Here is a 19,181-nt window from a genome sequence, read left to right on the forward strand (position 1 = left end):
ACATAATATTGACATAAAGGGCTCTGTTGCCAGAATGTATTCCAAAGCAGTTGCAACATTATATTTCCATCCTCAATGTATAAGTGTACCTGAGCATATTACCTGGACACCTCCCAGAGTGACCCTGGAGCACAGAATTGGAAATAGCCCCCCAAGTGCCACGGTGTGTGGCTTCCTTAAAAAAAATCCCATATAAATGTTAACATTTGGGGAATGTGAATGTAGGGTATATTCAATTCTTTCTACATTTTCACTGATTTTTCCCAACTTATGTCAAAATATAAAGCTGAAGAAAAAAATCTTTACCTAAATTTTTAGTTATTGCTCAATATTGGCAAGTCACTTGCAAAGATACTTTGGAAGTGTAACATCATACTGCACTTAGTAAGTCCTTAGTTTAAATTTTAGCTCTAGTATTAACCCATCTATGTTCTAATCATGTCACATGATAGGCAAGTTTTTGGAAATTATCTTTAACTCTTTTTAAAAAAATTTTTTCCCTCTTTGTTGTGGTTGCTATAATGCCCAGGTTACTTGGTTAGGCACTTTGTTACAATGTAAACACACTTGGATGTCTTACTCATTAGGGGTCCTACACTTGACTTTAGTGCTCACACACATGTTTAGTTGCAATGCTTCCTGAGATTACATAATTTAGCTTTCACTTTGGAGGTAGTCAAGGAATCATACCTTACTGTAGTGCTCACCCATTTTAGTTTTGGTTCACACAGAGTTGGTTGTGGAAATCCAGATATGAACATTTTGCTGTGACATTAATACCAAAATAGTGAATAGCAGTATCACCAGGAATATAGTCAACTTGTATGGTTTTGTCAGAAATTGAAATCAGGGTCTTATACCTGCAAGGTAGGTGTTATAATGCAGAGTCATCCCCTGTCTATCTCTGAGTCTCTATATTTCTCTCATCCTATTTTCATTTAAACTTCAGGATCTGCTTTCTGATTGCTGCAGTAGCTTTTTTTTTGCTGCAGTAGCTTTTTAAAAAATTAAAAAAATTATTAATGAAACACCATGAGGTACAGTTGTAGACTTACAAATTTTTGTGGTTGGGTTTCAGTTATACAATGATCGAGTGACCATCCCTCCAACAGTACCCATTCTCCACCACCAATGAACCCAGTAGCCCTTCCACCCCCCTTCCCCCTGATCCCACCCCGCCTCTGTGGCAGGGCACTCCCTTTTATTCTCTCTCTCCTTTGGGGTTCTGTGGTTTGCAAAAGAGGCATTGAGTCTCAATCATGTTGGTCTATACTCTACTTTCAACATGCATCTCCCATCCTGAGAGGACCTTCCCAACACCCTTTATTTGGTGCTACCTTCTCTATCTGAGATGCCTTTTCACCTAGCATGTGCAGCTGTCCTCCAAACCATGGAGTGAATCTCCTGGAACTTATCTCATCTATTCTTGGGTGTTAGTCTAAGTTGTTACTTTATATTACCCAGATGAATGCAATATTTCAATGTCTGTTCCTCTCTTTCTGACTCATTTCACTTAGCATGATACTTTCCATGTAGTACCACTTGTATGTAAATGTCATGACTTCATCTTTTCTAACAGCTGCATAGTACTTAATTCTGTAGATGTACCAGAGTTTCTTTAACCAGTCATCTGTTCTCAGGCACTCGGGTTTTTTTCCCAGAGTTTGGCTATTGTCCCAGAGTTTGGCTATTGTGAACAGTGCAGCAATGAATATAGAAGTGCAGATGTCATTTCAACTATACTTTGTTACCTCTCCAGGATATATTCCCAGGAGTTGTATTGCTGGGTTATATGGGAACTCAATTTATAATTTAAAAAAAATTTTTATTAGTGAGACACCATAAGGTACAGTTTTAAACTTACAGATTTTTGTGCTTGGGTTTCAATTATACAGCTCAAATACCCATCCGTCAACCAGTGCCCATTTCCCACCACCAAGGATCCCAATATCCCTCCCATCCCCCTATCCCTCCCTTTCCACCTTGCCACTGTGGCAGGGCATTCCCTTTTGTTCTCTCTCCTATTGGGTGTTGTGTTTTGCAAAAGAGGCAATGAGTGGCAGTCATGTTTGGTCCATAGTCTACTTTCAGCATGCTTCTCCCATCCTGGGAGGCTCCTCTCAAAACCCTTTATTTGGTGCTCCCTTCTCTATCTGAGCTGCCTTTTCCCCTAGCATGTGTGGCTGGCCTCCAAGCCATTGAGCAAAATTCCTGGTACTAATCTCAGCCATTCTTGGGTGTTAGTCTCCTATTTTTTTTAAAATTTTTTTTTAATTTATTTATTGAATCACTGTGGGAAAGGTTACAAAGCTTTCAGGTTTAGGTCTCAGTCATGCAAATATCAAACACATTTCCCTTTACCAATACTTATTTTTTACCATGAAGAACCCCAATAAGACCCCACCCCCCACCCCTCCCAGTCCCTGTGAGGCAGATGAATTCTAGTTAACACTCTATCTGCTTTGATTAGATTCATTGTTTCATTAAAAGATTCACCACTATTATTTAGAGTTTACCCACCCCCCCAAATCAGACATGCTGAAAAAGCATTGTGAAGTGATTTGCTTTCTACAGCTGGGTTCAAGAATTAAATGTTGGTTTTGGATTTCTGCTATTTTACCTATTGACCCTGGAAGTATTTCTACTGAAAGTCAGATAGTTAAGAAATTGGTTTCTGTGCTCTGGAGTCGTGGCCGTGCTGGAGAGCCGCTCGTGGGGGGCAACTGGTGGCCTCGGTAGGGCGTGGAGGGCGGACCGAAACGCCCCCCTTCCCATGAGGTTTTAGTCGCCCCCACACCCCCGGCTCATACCTACTGTCCACAAGGCTCCCATGCGGCCGCCATCTTTCTTTCCAGGGAGGAACGGGCGAATGGGGCAACACCCTTTCCCCTCCGGACAGACATGATGGCCTGGATTAACGCATAGTCCGTTCACTTTTCTGCTCCAAGCTGCCGGGTTCTGCATTAAGTCCTTGTGCTTCTGGGGCCTTGGCTGTGCTGGAGAGCCGCTCGCGGGGGGCAAATGGTGACCTCAGTAGGGCGTGAAGGACGGACCGGAACGCCCCCCTTCCCATGAGGTTTTAGTCGCCCCCACACCCCCGGCTCATACTTGCTGTCCACAAGGCTCCCATGCGGCCGCCATCCTTCTTTCCAGAGAGGAGAGTGCGAATGTGGCAACACCCTTTCCCCTCCGGGCAGACATGATGGCCTGGATTAACGCATAGTCCGTTCACTTTTCTGCTCTAAGCTGCCGGGTTCTGCATTAAGTCCTTGTGCTTCTGGGGCCGTGGCCGTGCTGGAGAGCCGCTCGCGGGGGGCAACTGGTGACCTCGGTAGGGCATGAAGGACGGACCAGAACGTCCCCCTTCCCATGAGGTTTTAGTCACCCCCACACCCCCGACTCATACCTGCTGTCCACAAGGCTCCCATGCGACCGCCATCCTTCTTTCCAGAGAAGAGAGGGCGAATGTGGCAACACCCTTTCCCCTCCGGGCAGACATGATGGCCTGGATTAACACATAGTCCGTTCACTTTTCTGCTCCAAGCTGCTGGGTTCTGCATTAAGTCCTTGTGCTTCTGGGGCTGTGGCCGTGCTGGAGAGCCGCTCGTGGGGGGCACCTGGTGACCTCGGTAGGGCGTGAAGGACGGACCAGAACGTCCCCCTTCCCATGAGGTTTTAGTCGCCCCCAACCCCCAGCTCTTACTTGCTGTCCACAAGGCTCCCATGCGGCCGCCATCTTTCTTTCCAGAGAGGAGAGGGCGAATGGGGCAACACCCTTTCCCCTCCGGGCAGACATGATGGCCTGGATTAACGCATAGTCCGTTCACTTTTCTGCTCCAAGCTGCCGGGTTCTGCATTAAGTCCTTGTGTTTCTGGGGCTGTGGCCGTGCTCCAAACTTAACTCTGATTTTCAGGGAGAAACGTTGGGTGGTTTACTTCCCATTGATCACTTTGTATATAGAGAGATGTCGCGCGGCTGCGTAAGCGGCCACATGGTTTTGAGGAAAAGTCCTAGTTCCCACATAATCGAGCTGTCCTTGTAGAGGCTTCTGGTCACCGGGGTTCCATCTGGAGGCGGGATGCGGTACCTACCCCATCTGGGACTTCCCGATGATCTAGGCTCTTTTTGGAACCTGTGTTTTTCTTTTCCTCCGGGAGCTGTGGGTCCCGACCTCCCTGTGGCCCTTCTCTTCCGGCTGTATGCTCTAGTCTCCTATTTTGTTACTTTATGTTCCCCAGATGAAGGCAGTCTTTCTATGTCTATCCCTCTCTTTCTGAGTCATTACACTTAACATGATACTTTCCATGTAGTACCACTTGTATGTAAATTTCATGACTTCGTCTTTTCTAACAGCTACATAGTATTCCATTGTGTAAATGTACCAACGTTTCTTTAAACAGTCATCTGTTCTCGAGCACTCAGGTTTTTTCCAGATTCTGGCTATTGTAAAGAGTGCTTCAATGAACAAACAAGTGCAGATGTTACATCAATTTATACTTTTTGCCTCTCTGGGATATATTCCCAGGAGTGGTATTTCTGGGTCAAATGGGAGCTCAATTTCTGATTTTTTGAGAATCGTCCATACTGTTTTCCAAAAGGGCTGAACCAGTCGGCATTCCCACCAGCAGTGAAGGAGGGTCCCTTTCTCGCCACATCCGCGCCAGCATCAGTTGCTTTTGTTCTTGTGGATGTGGGCCAGTCTCTGTGGTGTGAAATGATGTCTCATTGTGGTTTTGATCTGCATCTCCTTGATGATTAATGATGTAGAGCATTTTCTCATGTGCCTTTTAGCCATTTGGATTTCTTCTTTGAGAAAGTTTCTATTCATTTCATCGCCCCATTTTTTGATGGGGTTGGATGTTTTTTTCTTGTGGAGTTCAACCAGTACCTTGTATATCCTGGATATCAACCCCTTGTCGGATGTGTATTGGGCGAATATCCTTTCCCATTCTGTAGACTGTCTTTGTATTTTGGTCACTTTTTTTTGAGGTGCAGAAGCTTCTTAGTTTAAGATAGTCCCATTTGTCTATCTCTGTTTTGACTTGCTTGGCCAGTGGCAAGACATCTTTGAAGATACCATTAGCTTTATTATCATGGAGGGTTTTGCCAACTTTTTCTTCAATGTACCGTATGGATTCTGGTCTGATGTTGAGGTCTTTAATCCACTTTGATCTTACTTTTGAACATGGCCTTAGGCAGAGATCTGAGCCCACTTTTTGCATGTAGCCATCCAGTTTTGCCAGAACAATTTGTTAAAGAGGATTTCCTTGCTCAACTTCACTTTTCTTGCCCCCTTAAAAAAGATTAGATGATCATATGCTTGGGGGGAAATGTCAGTATATTCGACCCTGTTCTACAGCTCTGTCTTTGTTCCAGTACCATGCTGTTTTAATTATTACTGCTTTGTAGTAGAGTTTGAATTTAGAGAGGTTGATTTCTCCCATTTCCTTTTCCCCAAGAATTGCTTTAGCTATTCGTGGGGGCTTATTGTTCCATATAAATTTCAGGAGTGTTTGCTCCATTTCTTTGAAGAATGTCATGTGTATCCTAACAAGGATCACATTGAATTTGTACAGTGATTTCGGAAGTATTGCAATTTTGACAATGTTAATTCTTCCAATCCATGAACAGGGGATAGTTTTCCATTTCCTTGTGTCCTCTTTTATTTCCTGAAGTAATGTTTTGTAGTTTTCTTTGTACAGGTCCTTTACTTCCTTAGTTAAGCTGATTCCTAGGTAGTTGATTTTCTGGGGCACATTTGTGAATGGGATTGTTTTCTTCATGTCACTTTCTTCTCTTTCACTATTTGCGTATAGGGAAGCCATGGGCTTTTGGGTATTGATTTTATAGCCTGCATCTTTACTATACAAGTCTGTTGTTTCTTTACAAGGAGTTTCTTGGTGGAGGCTTTAGGGTTCTCTAAGTATAGTATCATCTCATCTGCGAATAGTGAGAGCTTGATTTCTTCCTTTCCTACCTGGATGCCCTTAATCTCTTTTTCTTGCCTAATCGCTATTGCAAGTACTTCCAGTACTATATTGAACAGCAGTGGAGAGAGTGGACATCCTTGTCTCATCCCTGATCTTAGGGGGAAGGCTCTTAGTTTTTCCCCATTGAGGATGATGCTTGCTGTATGCTTGTGGTAGATGGCTTTAACTATACTGAGGAAAGTCCCCACTATCCCCATTTTGGCGAGGGTTTTCATCATAAACGGGTGCTGGATCTTGTCCAATCCTTTCTTTGCATCTATTGATATGATCATATGATTTTTATATTTTCTTCTGTTGATATGATGGATAATGTTGATTGATTTCCGAGTGTTAAACCATCCTTGCATCCCCAGGATGAATCCCACTTGGTCATGGTGTATGATATTTAAGTTGAGTAGATGAATTCTATTTGCTAGTATTTTGTTGAGAATCTTCACATCCGTGTTCATCAGGGATATCGCCCTGTAGTTTTCTTTTCTTGTGGTGTCTTTGTTTCCTTTTAGTTTTAGAGAGATATGGGCTTCATAGAAACTGTTTGGGAAAGGTTCTGTTTTTTCCTTTCCTGGTAAAACTTGAGAAGGACTGGCAGTAGTTCCTCTTTAAATTTTTGGAAAAATTCGCTAGTGAATACATCTGCACCTGGGCTTTTGTTTTTGGGAAGACTTTTGATTACAGTTTCAATTTCCTTGATGTTAATAGGTCTATCCAGGTACTCTATATCTTGATTCAGCTTTGGGAGATTATAGGAATACAGGAAGTTATCCATTTCTTCTAGCTTTTCTTGTTTCGTGGCATACAGACTTTCAAAGAGGTCTTGATGATCTTTTGGATTTCTTTGATTTATGTGTGTTATACCCCCCTTCTCATTTCTGATTTGACTTATTAGGGTTCTCTCTCTCTTTTCTTTGTGAGTATTGCTAGTGGTTTATCTATCTTGTTTATTTTCTTGAAGAACCAGCTCTTGTTTTCATTGATCTTTCGGATTGTATCTTTGGTGTACATGTCATTGACTTCTGCTCTGAGTTTTATGGTCTCTTTCGTTCTGCCTGATTTAGGCTCTTTCTGTTGATCCTTTTCTAGGATCTTGAGCTGTGAGGTCAAATTGTTTATGCGCATCCTTTCTGCAGTCCTGAGATATGCTTGCAGAGCTATAAATTTTCCCCTTAACACAACTTTTGCTGCATCTCATAAGTTCTGGAAGCTCGTGTCTTCATTCTCATTTGTTTCCAGGTATCTTTTGATTTTGTCCTTGACTTCCTCCCTGACCCACTCGTTGTTCAGCATTGAGTTGTTTAATTTCCAGGTGTTTGATTTGGTTCTTCGTGTCTGTGTGTGATTCACTACTATCCTCAGTGCATTGTGTTCCGAAAAGATGGTTGATACTATTTCTATCTTCCTGGTTCCGTTGAGGTATATTTTGTGGCCTAGCACATGGTCTATTTTGGAAAATGTTCCGTGTGCACTGGAGAAGAATGTGTATTCTTTCTTTTTGTGGTGTAAAGCCCTGTCTAGGTCTATAAGCCCTTTCTCTTCTATTACTTCTTTCAAAGCCAATGATTCCTTGCCGAGTTTTGTTCTTGTTGATCTATCCAGAGGTGATAGGACGATGTTGAAGTCTCCAGCTACTATTGTGTTGCTAGCAATGTCCTCCTTAAAATCTCTGACTGTTGAGATGAGTTTCTTGTCGGCAGCAGAATGTTGGGTTCTGTCTCTGTATCCATTTTGCCACTCTGTGTCTCTTAAATGGTGAATTTAGACTATTGACAGTGAGAGAGATTACTGTTATGGAGTTTTATGTCATCATTTTGTAAGGGTCTGTTGTGGTTGTAGGGCTTGTCTTGTATTATAATAGCCTTTTTACCCCTTGTTTTAGGTTTGGTTTTTAGTCTATGAAGTTCCTGAGCTGCTGTTTATCTAGAAAATCGTGTACCATTCCGTCAGTTTTGAGTGAGAATTTAGTAGGATAGAGAATTTTTGGTGAAGCATTCATTTCAGTGAGTTTTTTTTTCACTATATCTTGCCACTGCCTTCGGGCTTGGAGGGCTTCTTCTGATAGATCTGCTGTGAATCTAAGGGGTGCTCCTTTGTATGTGATTTTCTTCTTTGACCTTGCTGCCTACAGTATTGTGTCTCTGTCGGCAGCATCACTCATTCTAACTATGATATGTCTTGTTGTGTTTTTGTTAGGGTCTCTTTTAGCTTTCACCCTTCGGGCTCCTTGAATCTGAATGGCTGCATTGTGCACCTCTGGGAATTTTTCAGCGATGATTTGTTTAACCGTGGCTTTTTCATTGGGATTGTTTCCCTGAGCTTCTAGTATTCCAATGATTCTAATGTTGTTCCTCTTGGAATCGTCTCCTAGGACTCTGATTCTTTGTAGAACTATTTGGAGGTTCCTTGCCACTGTTTGTTGTTGCCTGTTGGCTTGGTGCAGCTGATTCTTTCCTCAGCTGTGGTCATTCTATTATTGAGGGCACACACTGAGTTTTTTATTTCATCTATGGAATCTTTCATTTGTGACATTTCTGTGCATAGCTTTCCAATTTCTGCTCTCATTTCTTTCTGTATTTTCTCGATTGTGCGATCCATTGTTTGTTTCATGTCCTGTTTCAATTTACTGGATATCTGTCTGACTGTTTCATTGAGTTGATTGAACATCTTCCTGATTCTATTGAGATATGTTTTGTGACCCAACATGTCGTCTATTTTAGAGAATGTTCCATGTGCACCGGAAAAGAATGTATAGTCTTTGTTTTGGGGGTAAAAAGTACTGTATATGTCTGTTTGCGCTCTCTCTTCTATTTCTTCCTTCAAAGCCAGTGTTTCCTTACTGAGTTTTGTTCTTGTTGATTTATCCAGAGGTGATAAGGCAATGTTGAAGTCTCCGAATACTATTGTATTGCTGGTAATGTCCTCCTTAAAATCTGTTAGCAGTTGTTTTAAGCATTTATCTGGTCCCACATTGCGTGGATATACATTTAAGAGTGTGATTTCTTCTAGTTGTACATATCCTTTGATAAATAGAAAATGGCCTTCGCTGTCCCTTCTAATCTTTTTCAACCTGAACTTTATGTTGTCAGATTCTAGTATGACCACCCCAGCCTTTTTGAGGAAGTTGTTTGCTTGCAGGATTATTTTCTATACTTTATCTTTGAGTCTGTGTTTGCTTTAACTGTTCAGATGAGTTTCTTGTAGCCAGCAGAATGGCTACAAGTTTCAGTTTCTGGATCCATTTTGCCACTCTGTGTCTCTGGATTGGTGCATTTATACCATTGACATTGAGAGAGATTATTGTCATGGCATTTTGTGCCATCTTTCTGTAAGGGTTTGTTGTTTTTATGGGTATTTTCCTTCTTGAATTACAGGAGCCCTTTTAGTCCTTCTTTTAGGTTTGCTTTTGAGTCTATGAAGTTCCTGATTTGTTGTTTATCTATAAAATGGTGTATCTTTCCATCGAATTTTAATGAGCGTTTAGCTGGATAAAGTATTCTTGGTGAGACGTTCATTTCATTGAGTTTTTCACTATATCCCACCATTGTCTTCGGGCTTGGAGGCTTTCCTCTGATAGGTCTGCTGTGAGTCTAAGGGGTGCTCCTTCGTATGTGATTTCCTTCTTCTACCTTGCTGCTTGTAGTATTGTGTCTCTTTCCACAGCATCCATCATTCTATGATATGCCTTGGAGTTTTTTTTATTAGGGTTTCTTTTAGCTGGTACCCTTCTGGCTCCTTGGATCTGGATGTCTGAGTTCTTTAACTCTGGGAACATTTCAGCAAATATTTCATCACTGTGGCTTTTTCATTGGGGTTGCCTCCCTGTCCTTCTGGTACTCCGATGATTCTAATTTTGTTCCTCTTGGTTTCATCCCCTAGTTCTCTGATTCGCCTTAGAGCTATCTTGAGGTCATTTCCCATTGTTTATTGTTGCCTGTACGATTTCTGTTGCTCATCTTCAAGATCACTAATTCTGTCTTCAGCTGTAGATATTCTACTGCTGAGGGCACCCACTGAATTTTTAACTTCATCTATCGAATCCTTTATTTGGAACACTTCTTTTTGTAGCTTTCTTATTTCTGCTGTCATTTCTTCCTGTATTTTCTCGACTATCTGTTCCACTGTTTCTTTCATTTCTTCTTTAATATTCTGGATGTCTGCTCCATTTATTCTTTGAATAGTTCCTTGAACATCTTCAGCATCTTTTTCGGAATTCTTTATCGGAGAGATCGTATTTGTGGGTAATCACTGTTGAGGGTTCAGGACTCTTCTTCCTCTCCTCGTAGTGGAAATTTGTGTTGTTTCTTCATACATTTATTGGTGCTGGCGCAGATGTGGCGAGAAAGGGGCCCTCCTTCACTGCTGGTGGGAATGCCAACTGGTTCAGCCCTTTTGGAAAACAGTATGGACGATTCTCAATAAACTAGAAATTGAGCTCCCATTTGACCCAGCAGTACCACTCCTGGGAATATATCCCAGAGAGGCAAAAATGTATAGTCTAAGTAACATCTGCACTTGTTTGTTCATTGGAGCATTCTTTACAATAGCCAGAATCTGGAAAAAACCTGAGTGCTCAAGAACAGATGACTCGTTAAAGAAACTTTGGAACATCTACACAATTGAGTACTATGTAGCTGTTAGAAAAAACGAAGTCATGAAATTTACATACAAGTGATACTACATGGAAAGTATCATTCTGAGTGAAATGAGTTAGAAAGAGAGGAACAGTCATAAAAAGATTGCATTTATCTGGGGGACATAAAGTAACAAAATAGTATATTAATACCCAAGAATAGCATACATAAGTACCAGGAGGATTACTCCATAGCTTAGAGGTCAGCCGGGCATGGTTGGGGAAAAGGCAGCTCAGATAGAGAAGGAAGCACCAAATAAAAGGATCTATGGTGATGGAAAATGGGCACTGGTGGAGGAATGGGTGTTTTATCATTGTATAATCGAAACCGAAGCCAAAAATTTGTAAGTCTACAACTGTACCTCATGGTATTTCACTAATAAAAATTATTTTAAAAAAGAACATACATTTATGGTTAAATATTTACATAGATTTTTTGATTACCTTCTAAGACAATTTCCTGTAAGTGAATTTACTGATTTTAGTGGATACAGTTTAAAATTTTTTATTGAATTGTTATGAATTGCAAAGATATTTATGATTGAGTTTCAGGCATACAATGTTTCAACACCAATCCCTTCACCACTGTCTAGTAGCCTCTCCCAATGCCCCCAGTTTCCATCCCTCACCCACCACCTGCCTCTGTGGCAGGCACATTTCCCCCCAAAATTGTAGTGCTCCCTTCCTTAACTTATCCCCCCATACTTCCTACCCGTGCTGGAGCCATAGCACAGCAGGTAAGGCATTTGCCTTGCAAGTCGCCAATATGACCGACCCGAGTTGATTCCTCCGCCACTCTTGGGGAGCCCGGCAAGCTACCCAGAGTATCTCGCCCACACGGCAAAGCCTGGCAAGCTCCCCGTGATGTATTCAATATGCCAAACACATAACAACAAGTCTGACCATGGAGATGTTACTGGGCCTGCTCGAGCAAATCGATGAATAACGGGAGGACTGTGACCGTGACTTCCTACCCAATAGGTAGCTTCCTACTGAAGACCAGTTTCCTGCTCTTCATTTCTGTTGCCTTTGTGTAGTTGATATTTTCCTAGGAAGTTTCTTTTAATATTACATATGAGAGAGATCATTCTGAGTCTATCCTCTCTGACTTTTCACTCAACAGTGATACTCTCTGATGCATCCATCTGGCAGTAAATTATATTACTTCATCTTTTTTTTAGTGGCTGATTAATGTCCAGTTGCGTATATATACCATAGTTTCTTTAGAAGATGCATATTTTTAATTCTCCCTTTTAGTTGAGTGTATTAATATTTGACAGTTTTTACCTGTTAAAATATGAAGATAGACTCTTAAAGAAGAATTTGCATTATTCACAATAGTCAAAAGGTAGGAATAGCCCTTCACTTATCCACGTGAGTGAAAAATATACTGTGGTATCATCACACAATGGAATTTTGATCAGTCTTTAAAAAATAATGACTTTCTGATATATGCTACAACACAAGTGAACCTTAACATTATGTTAAGTGAAGTAAGTCAAATAGAAAAGGACAAGTATATTTTACATGACATAAATATACTTTTATGTCCTGATTTTACATAATATAAATACCTAGAATCGGCAAATTTATAGGGATAGAAAGGAGAATAAGGATTATTAGGGATTGAGGTCCTGGGACAGTATACTTGTTTAGTTGATACAAAATTTCAATTTGGGATTATGACAAAGTTCTAGAAGTGGATAGTGGTGATGATTGCAAATTGTGAGTTTACTTACTGACACAGAATTCTATACATCAAAGTGATAAACATGTTTAATATGTGCTGGTTTTATTTAGTGTGTTACCCTGTGAACTAAAGGGTTGGTCACTTGTTTTAATATGATGGATTGGTACATGGGACTGAACACTAGGTTCCTAACTAATATTCGCATGCTATGAATAATCATTGAATCCTGTGCCTATTCTGCTTAGTACTGATAACTACAGTTGTAAGCAAAATAATACAAGTCCCTGGAGCCTGCTGGTTGCTAAGATTGGATATCAAAAAGAACAAACTTCTTATTAAGAAAAAAGAAGGGATTAAATAATCAGCTGACTTGTCTCTTTAATGATTTCCTTTGTGGGGTGATTTTAAAATATTATTTTTCCCCCTTCAGGTTTCTATGGAAACTTACGATAATATAAAAGGAAGTCAATTCTGATCATTCTGATACTGAGATGTAACTGGACTGAAGAGCTGAATAGGAAAAAGTTTAGTGCCAACCTTAAGTACAATGGCTACTGATTCAGGGGAAGCAGCTAGCACAGAAGATTCTGAGAAACCTGATGGAGTTTCCTTAGAAAACCAAGTTTCTCAGGTTGCTGCAAATTTAACAGTGGAAGCTATACTCAAGGAGAAAACCAGTACCATCTCTGCTTCTAGGGAAACAAAAGAAAGGAAGAGGTTCTTTAGAAAGAGCATTGAGATGACAGAAGATGACAAAGTTATAGAATCTTCACCCAAAGATGAGAGACTAAAGACAGCAACACACATTCCAAGAGGAGAAAAGCTTCCTACAAACGTACTAAGAGGTGGACAAGAAGTTAAATATGAACACTGTTCAAAGGAAACTGCAGAATCCTCAAAAGATTGTTTCAAGGAGAAAAGTGAAAAGGAAATAGAAGAAGAAGCAGAAATGAAAGCAGTAGCTACTTCCCCTAGTGGTCGATTCCTGAAGTTCGATATAGAGCTTGGAAGAGGAGCTTTTAAAACAGTCTATAAAGGATTGGACACTGAGACATGGGTTGAGGTTGCCTGGTGTGAGCTGCAGGTGGGTATATAATCTTCTCGGCATTAGTAAATTCCAATGGTCTTCTGAGAGATCCATGACTACAATGTATTATGGATTACAATAAAACTAAGGGATTTTCTTTCCCCTTCCTTTTTATAGATCTTAAAGAGTTCATGCTGATCTGTTGTTTTCTTCATTCTAAGGATAAACGAGTTTCTTTGGTAAATGCTTTTATCAATTTTAGGAAATTCCCAAAACTCTTGATTAAAAATTAAAATTAAATTCTTTTTTTTCTGTTTTGGGTTTTAGGCCATACCCTGCAGTGCTCAGGACTACTCCCAGCAGTGCTGCTTAGGGAACCATGAGGTCCTGGAGATCAATCCTTTTTTCCTGAATGGAAAGCATCCACTTAGCCCATTGAGCTACCTCACAGGCTCAAACTTTCCCCCCAATTTTTATATGTGTGCCTTATGAAGTTTATAATTATACTAAATGTTTCACAGTGTAGTGTGTTAGAGATATTTCCCTTTTCCCTTTTATCGTTTAACAAACTTTTGGGAATCTGTTTTTAGAGAAAAATGTTTTGTTTTTGGTTTGGAAGCTATGCTTAATGTACTCAAGACTTACTCCTGACCTTGTGCTCAGAAATCACTCTTTACAGTGCTTTCTGGATTATATATGATGCTGGGGATAAAACTGGAATTGTCTGTACTGTTTTCCCAATGGCAATGGTTTCCATGATACTTTGAGGACTTCTATTAATGAAACTCCCCTATGCCTTTTTCTTGACTCCAGAGAGGGTCTCTGGAAGACATAATCACCAGAATCTACTGATATTAGTTGACTTATGTTTTTAGAAAGGAGAAATAAAGCTTCAAAGGGCTAGAGCATAGGTTTTATATGTGGGATCCCTAGTTTTGATCTCTAACACATAGTCTTGAGACTTCCAGAAAGATCCTCAAGCACTGATCTAGGAATAACCTTCAAGAACTGCTAGGTATAGTTCAGATATCAATAAAAGAAAATAAAGGAGAAATAAAACTATCAGAATTATTGAATTGCCTTGCTATTTGATTCCATAGCAAGTATTTATTTGTTAGTTTTAGGGAGGAGGAGATTTGGACCACCAGTGCTTGGGGACTGCTTATTTTCTGTGCTTGAGGGTGAGTTTTTAGCCCTAGTAGTATTCAGTAGACTATGTAGTACTGGGACTCCAACCTCAGCCTCCCAAATGCAAAGCATGTACTCAGATGATTGAGCTGTTTTTTGACCCTAACCCTAACCCTAATCCTGGAAGTGTTCAGGACTGACTCTTGGCTCTGTGCTCAGGAATTATTTCTGGTGGTGGTCAGGTGCTTGATCAAAGCTGGTCTGCTGCATGCAAGGTCTTTTAACACCTGTGGCATCTCTCTGACCCTTGTTTGATACTTGTAACTATGAAGAACTGAACAAGACATAGAAAGCTAGTTTCAGGTAGATGTGAATAGAATATAAGGAAAGTCTTTCTGGCCTCACTCAGCTCATAGAAAGTAATTAGTGACCACATGAGATGCTTAAGATTAAAATCTAGTATAGGCAGTCACAAAGTACAAATTTTTGATGTCCAAAATCCAGTGGTATCTCTGTGTGTACAGTTATTTCACCCATTCTAAATTTACTATAAATTTAGCCACTTAAGGTTTTTTTTTTATTTTTTCTTTTTTTATTAGTGAAACACCATGAGGTACAGTAGTAGATTTACAATTTTTTGTGCTTTGGTTTGATTATACAATGATCAGATACCCATCCCTCCACCAGTGCCCATTTTCCACCACCATGGATAATATCCCCCCACCCCCATCCCCCCCATCCCCCCTGCCTCTGTGGCAGGGCAATCCCCTGTGTTCTCTCTCTCCTTTTGGGTGTTGTGGTCTGCAAAAGGGGCATTGAGAGCCACTTAAGGTTTTTATTTGACATTATGTCTGTAAGACTTGGTGTTGATTCAAAATACAGGCTCTAGAGTGTATTTTCCAGAGATTCTGATTCTAGAATTCTGGAGTGTGATTTAGGGCTCCAATATTACAAAACCTTCAAAGTTCTTTCCATGTGGAAGTGCTCTGATGACTACTTGGAATGTAAATAGCATAGCAGTCAAGAGACTAGTAATTCCTGAAAGGTGTATGCATGAATTGGGTTTGCTTGTTTTTATATTCATTTCATTTTCACTCTTTAAGAACTTTACAAGGTATGTATTAGTAGAAATATTAGATAATAAGAGAAAACAATCATCAAATTCACAGGAAATTCTACTTCTTTAAAGATACTTTAAATAAACTAGTCTTTATCTTTCTGAATTCTTTTGTTCACATATATGATTATTTTTATATACAAAAATGATTGTTTTAAAATCTGGGGGTGAGGTATAGTGCATGTGAGGCATACATGTGCACCTAACATGGGTTTAATCCCTGATACCACATGGTTCCCCGAACATTGCTTGCTATAGCCCTGGAGGACCCCAGAGCACCATAGGCAGTGTTTAGGGCTTACTCCTGGCTCTGTGTTCAGGGATCACTCCAGGCATGCTCAGGGGACCACATGCAGTCCTTGACTGACCCCAGATTGCCAACATGCCAGGAAAACATCCTGTTAGCTGTGCTCTCTCTAGGCTTTATTTGGGGCTTCTAATTGCTACTGGAAGATATTGAATTTCTGTTACTCGTAAGCCACAAAATTTATGGTTGTTTGTTACAGAAGCTATAGGAAAGGAATGCAATATTTGGAGCTACCTTTCATTTAGCTGTAAATTTTCACTAATTACAATGTACTTGAGCTTTGCTAAGTTCTAGGGACATAATGGAGAGGAAAAAGTGGACATGTACCTTGTTTACACAAAGTTTACTATAAAGGGATTTTGTAGTCAAAAGGTAGCTTGGAAGTTGAAATTAGTGAAAAGATGAAATGGCTGTTAATGGATTTGAAGGAAATAGAATGGTTGGGAAAAACAGGCAATGACAAGTAGTTTTCCAGCTGCTTATTATTTTTTTACTTTTCTATTTCCATCTGACAGAATTCATTACAGGTTAATTTAGAAGAAATTTTGTTGATTTTTGTTAATTTATGTTGATTTTTTTGTTTGTTTTTTGGTGCTCAGGGCAGGCTCCTTGTGGTACTCGCAGGACCATATGTAGTGCAGGGGATTGAACTTCTGATGACCCATGCAAAACCAGCACACTACCTACTGTGCTATCTCTTTGCATCTTATGTTAATGTTTTCACCAAACAACAGTTCTCAACTAACTCCAATAAATCAATGTTAGTATAAAGCTGTTAACTACAGTACAGAACTTAGCTGGATTTCACCATTTTCCCACTGATGTTCCTATTTTTGTGCTTTAGTCCAATCCAGGATACCACATTGCATTTAGTTATGTTCTTTTTAGTCTCTATCCTTTTTTTTTGTTTGGGGGCATTTGGGCCACACCTGATGGTACCTGGAACTACTCCTGGCTCTGTGCTGTGGCATCACTACAGTGGTGCTCATGGAACAATATGATGCCATGAATTAAACCTGAGCCTCCTGAGTGCAAAGCATGTGCTCAACAATTTGAGCTATATCCCTGACCAGTCTCTTTTGTTGTGTGACAGTTAGTCTTTGATGTATGACAGTTGTGTTCTACAAGGGGCGTTTTAGACATTGTCTCTTCTCTTTGGTTTGTTTCTCCCTACTGTCTATAAATGAAGTTATCCAGGATTTGTCTTTTACTTTGCTTAGCATAGTTTCCTCCATTTCTATCTTTGTTGAAACAAAAGGAAGACTTCAATATTTCTTATAATTGTTTTTTGTTTTGTTTTGTTTTGGGACCACGTCCTGAACAGCACTGGGTGTGCTAATCTCTGGCTCTGAGCTCAGAGATCACTCCTGGATGTGCTCGAGGTCTATATGGGGCATGAGGATTGAACCGGGTTAGCCACATGCTAGATAAGCACCTTACTTGCTATACTATTTATCGCTCTGGCCACAATATTTTTTCACTGTTTTTGTCTTTGGGTGATAAGGCTTACTCCTGGCATTGCAGTCAGGCATCACTCCTGGTGATGCTTAGGAGATCATATGGGGTTCTGGGGACTGAACCTGGATTGGCTATGTGCAAGGCAAGTGTCCTACCCACTGTTCTATCTCTCCAGCCCTAATAGCCCCAATATTTCTTGTAGTTGAGTAGTTACCATTGTGTATATGTACCATAATTTCTTTTTTTTTCCTTTTTATTTATTTATTTATTGAATCACCGTGGGATAGGTTACAAAGCTTTCAGGTTTAGGTCTCAGTCATGCAAATATCAAACACATTTCCCTTTACCAAAACTTATTTTTTACCATGAAGAACCCCAATAAAACCCCACCCCCCACCCCTCCCAGTCCCTGTGGGGCAGATGAATTCTAGTTAACACTCTATCTGCTTTGATTAGATTCATTGTTTCAATAAAAGATTCACCACTATTATTTAGAGTTTACCCCTCCCCCCAAATCAGACATGCTGAAAAAGCATTGTGAAAAAATATGGAACGCTTCAAGAATTTGCGTGTCATCCTTGCGCAGGGGCCATGCTAATCTTCTCTGTATCGTTCCAATTTTAGTATATGTGCTGCCGAAGCGAGCACCCATAATTTCTTTATCTGCTCATCTGTTGTAGGACACATAGGTTTTTTCCACATCTTGGTTATTATAAATAGCACTTGCTGTAAGCATACCTGGGGATATATCTTTTTGAACTATAAAATAGTTTTAATAATTACTGTATTCTTGGGATAATTTAATTCTAGTGGAATTGCTAGATTATATGCTAATTCCATTTTTAAATTCTAGAAAAATTTTCATACTCCTTTTCATTGGGGTTGAACCTGTTTGCATTTCCACCGATACTGAATACATCTCCTTCTCTGATAATCAGTGAGCTTGAGCACTTCTTTCTGGGCCTGTTGGCCATCTTTAGAGATGTATTTTATATTTTTTATTAGAAATGTCTGATGAATTTTTCCCCACATTTATGTTTGTTTGTTGTTGAGTTTTGTGAGTGTTTATATGTTTTAAAGTTTAGTTCTTTGTCATAAGTTTGGTGTGTGAGTGTTTTCTCCTATTCAGTAGGATGTCTTTGTTTTATTGATGCTTTCACAGTTTAGGAACCTTTCTGTTTGATGAAATCTCATTTGTTTATTTATTTTTTCCTTGCTAATTAGGTTGAATCACTGAAGCCTGCGGAGTAGCTGGCTATGTTGCTTATGTTTCTTTAGTGCATTTCATAGATTTCTCTAACTTCAAATTCTTTAATCTTTGTTTTGGGTTAACCTTAATCTACATTTTGAGTGCATGGTGTGAGATGTGTGTGGCTTAAATTCAATCTCTTGCACATAACAAACCAGTTTTCCCAGTATCGTTCATCGAGGAGGCTTCCTGTGCTTCATTTTATGTTTTTGATACCTTTGCTATAAATTAGCTGTCCACATATGTCAGGAACTATGAGTTTTTATTTCTATACCATTGATTTGTGTGTCTGATTTTATTTCAATATCATACTGTTTTGATTGCTTTAGTTATATAGTATAGTTATAGTTAGGGAATTCAATGTCTTACATAATTTTTTCAAAGAATTTCTTTGGACATTAAAGTAATTTTTGTGGTTCCATCTAATCTTTAATAGTATTTTTATATGTCCTTGAAAATACCCTTGCAATTTTGGTAGGGGTTGAACTGAATTTTTTTAATGGGTAGGATGGTCATTTTAACAATGGTAAATCTTCTAAACCCTGAATATGGAATATTTTCCCACTGTATTGTGTCTTCTATTTCTTTCA

At 39.8% G+C, this 19,181-nt stretch overlaps 1 protein-coding gene and 1 non-coding gene across 2 annotated transcripts in view; one reads left to right on the forward strand and one right to left on the reverse strand.

The window, feature by feature from the left end:
* Positions 1–19,181, forward strand: part of WNK3 (WNK lysine deficient protein kinase 3) — a 298,017-nt gene that overhangs the window by 45,782 nt on the left and 233,054 nt on the right. The window contains exon 2 of the mRNA XM_056129973.1: positions 12,736–13,389. Coding sequence (XP_055985948.1) covers positions 12,853–13,389 — 537 coding nt within the window. The 5' untranslated portion in view covers positions 12,736–12,852. The remainder of the gene's footprint in view (positions 1–12,735; positions 13,390–19,181) is intronic.
* LOC130038243 (U6 spliceosomal RNA) lies at positions 17,884–17,990 on the reverse strand. Its single transcript, XR_008794622.1, has one exon. It is a non-coding gene; the product is annotated as a U6 spliceosomal RNA (small nuclear RNA).

Source organism: Sorex fumeus, unplaced genomic scaffold, assembly GCF_029834395.1.
Source record: "Sorex fumeus unplaced genomic scaffold, SorFum_2.1 ptg000073l, whole genome shotgun sequence".
NCBI classification, from domain to species: Eukaryota; Metazoa; Chordata; class Mammalia; order Eulipotyphla; family Soricidae; genus Sorex; species Sorex fumeus.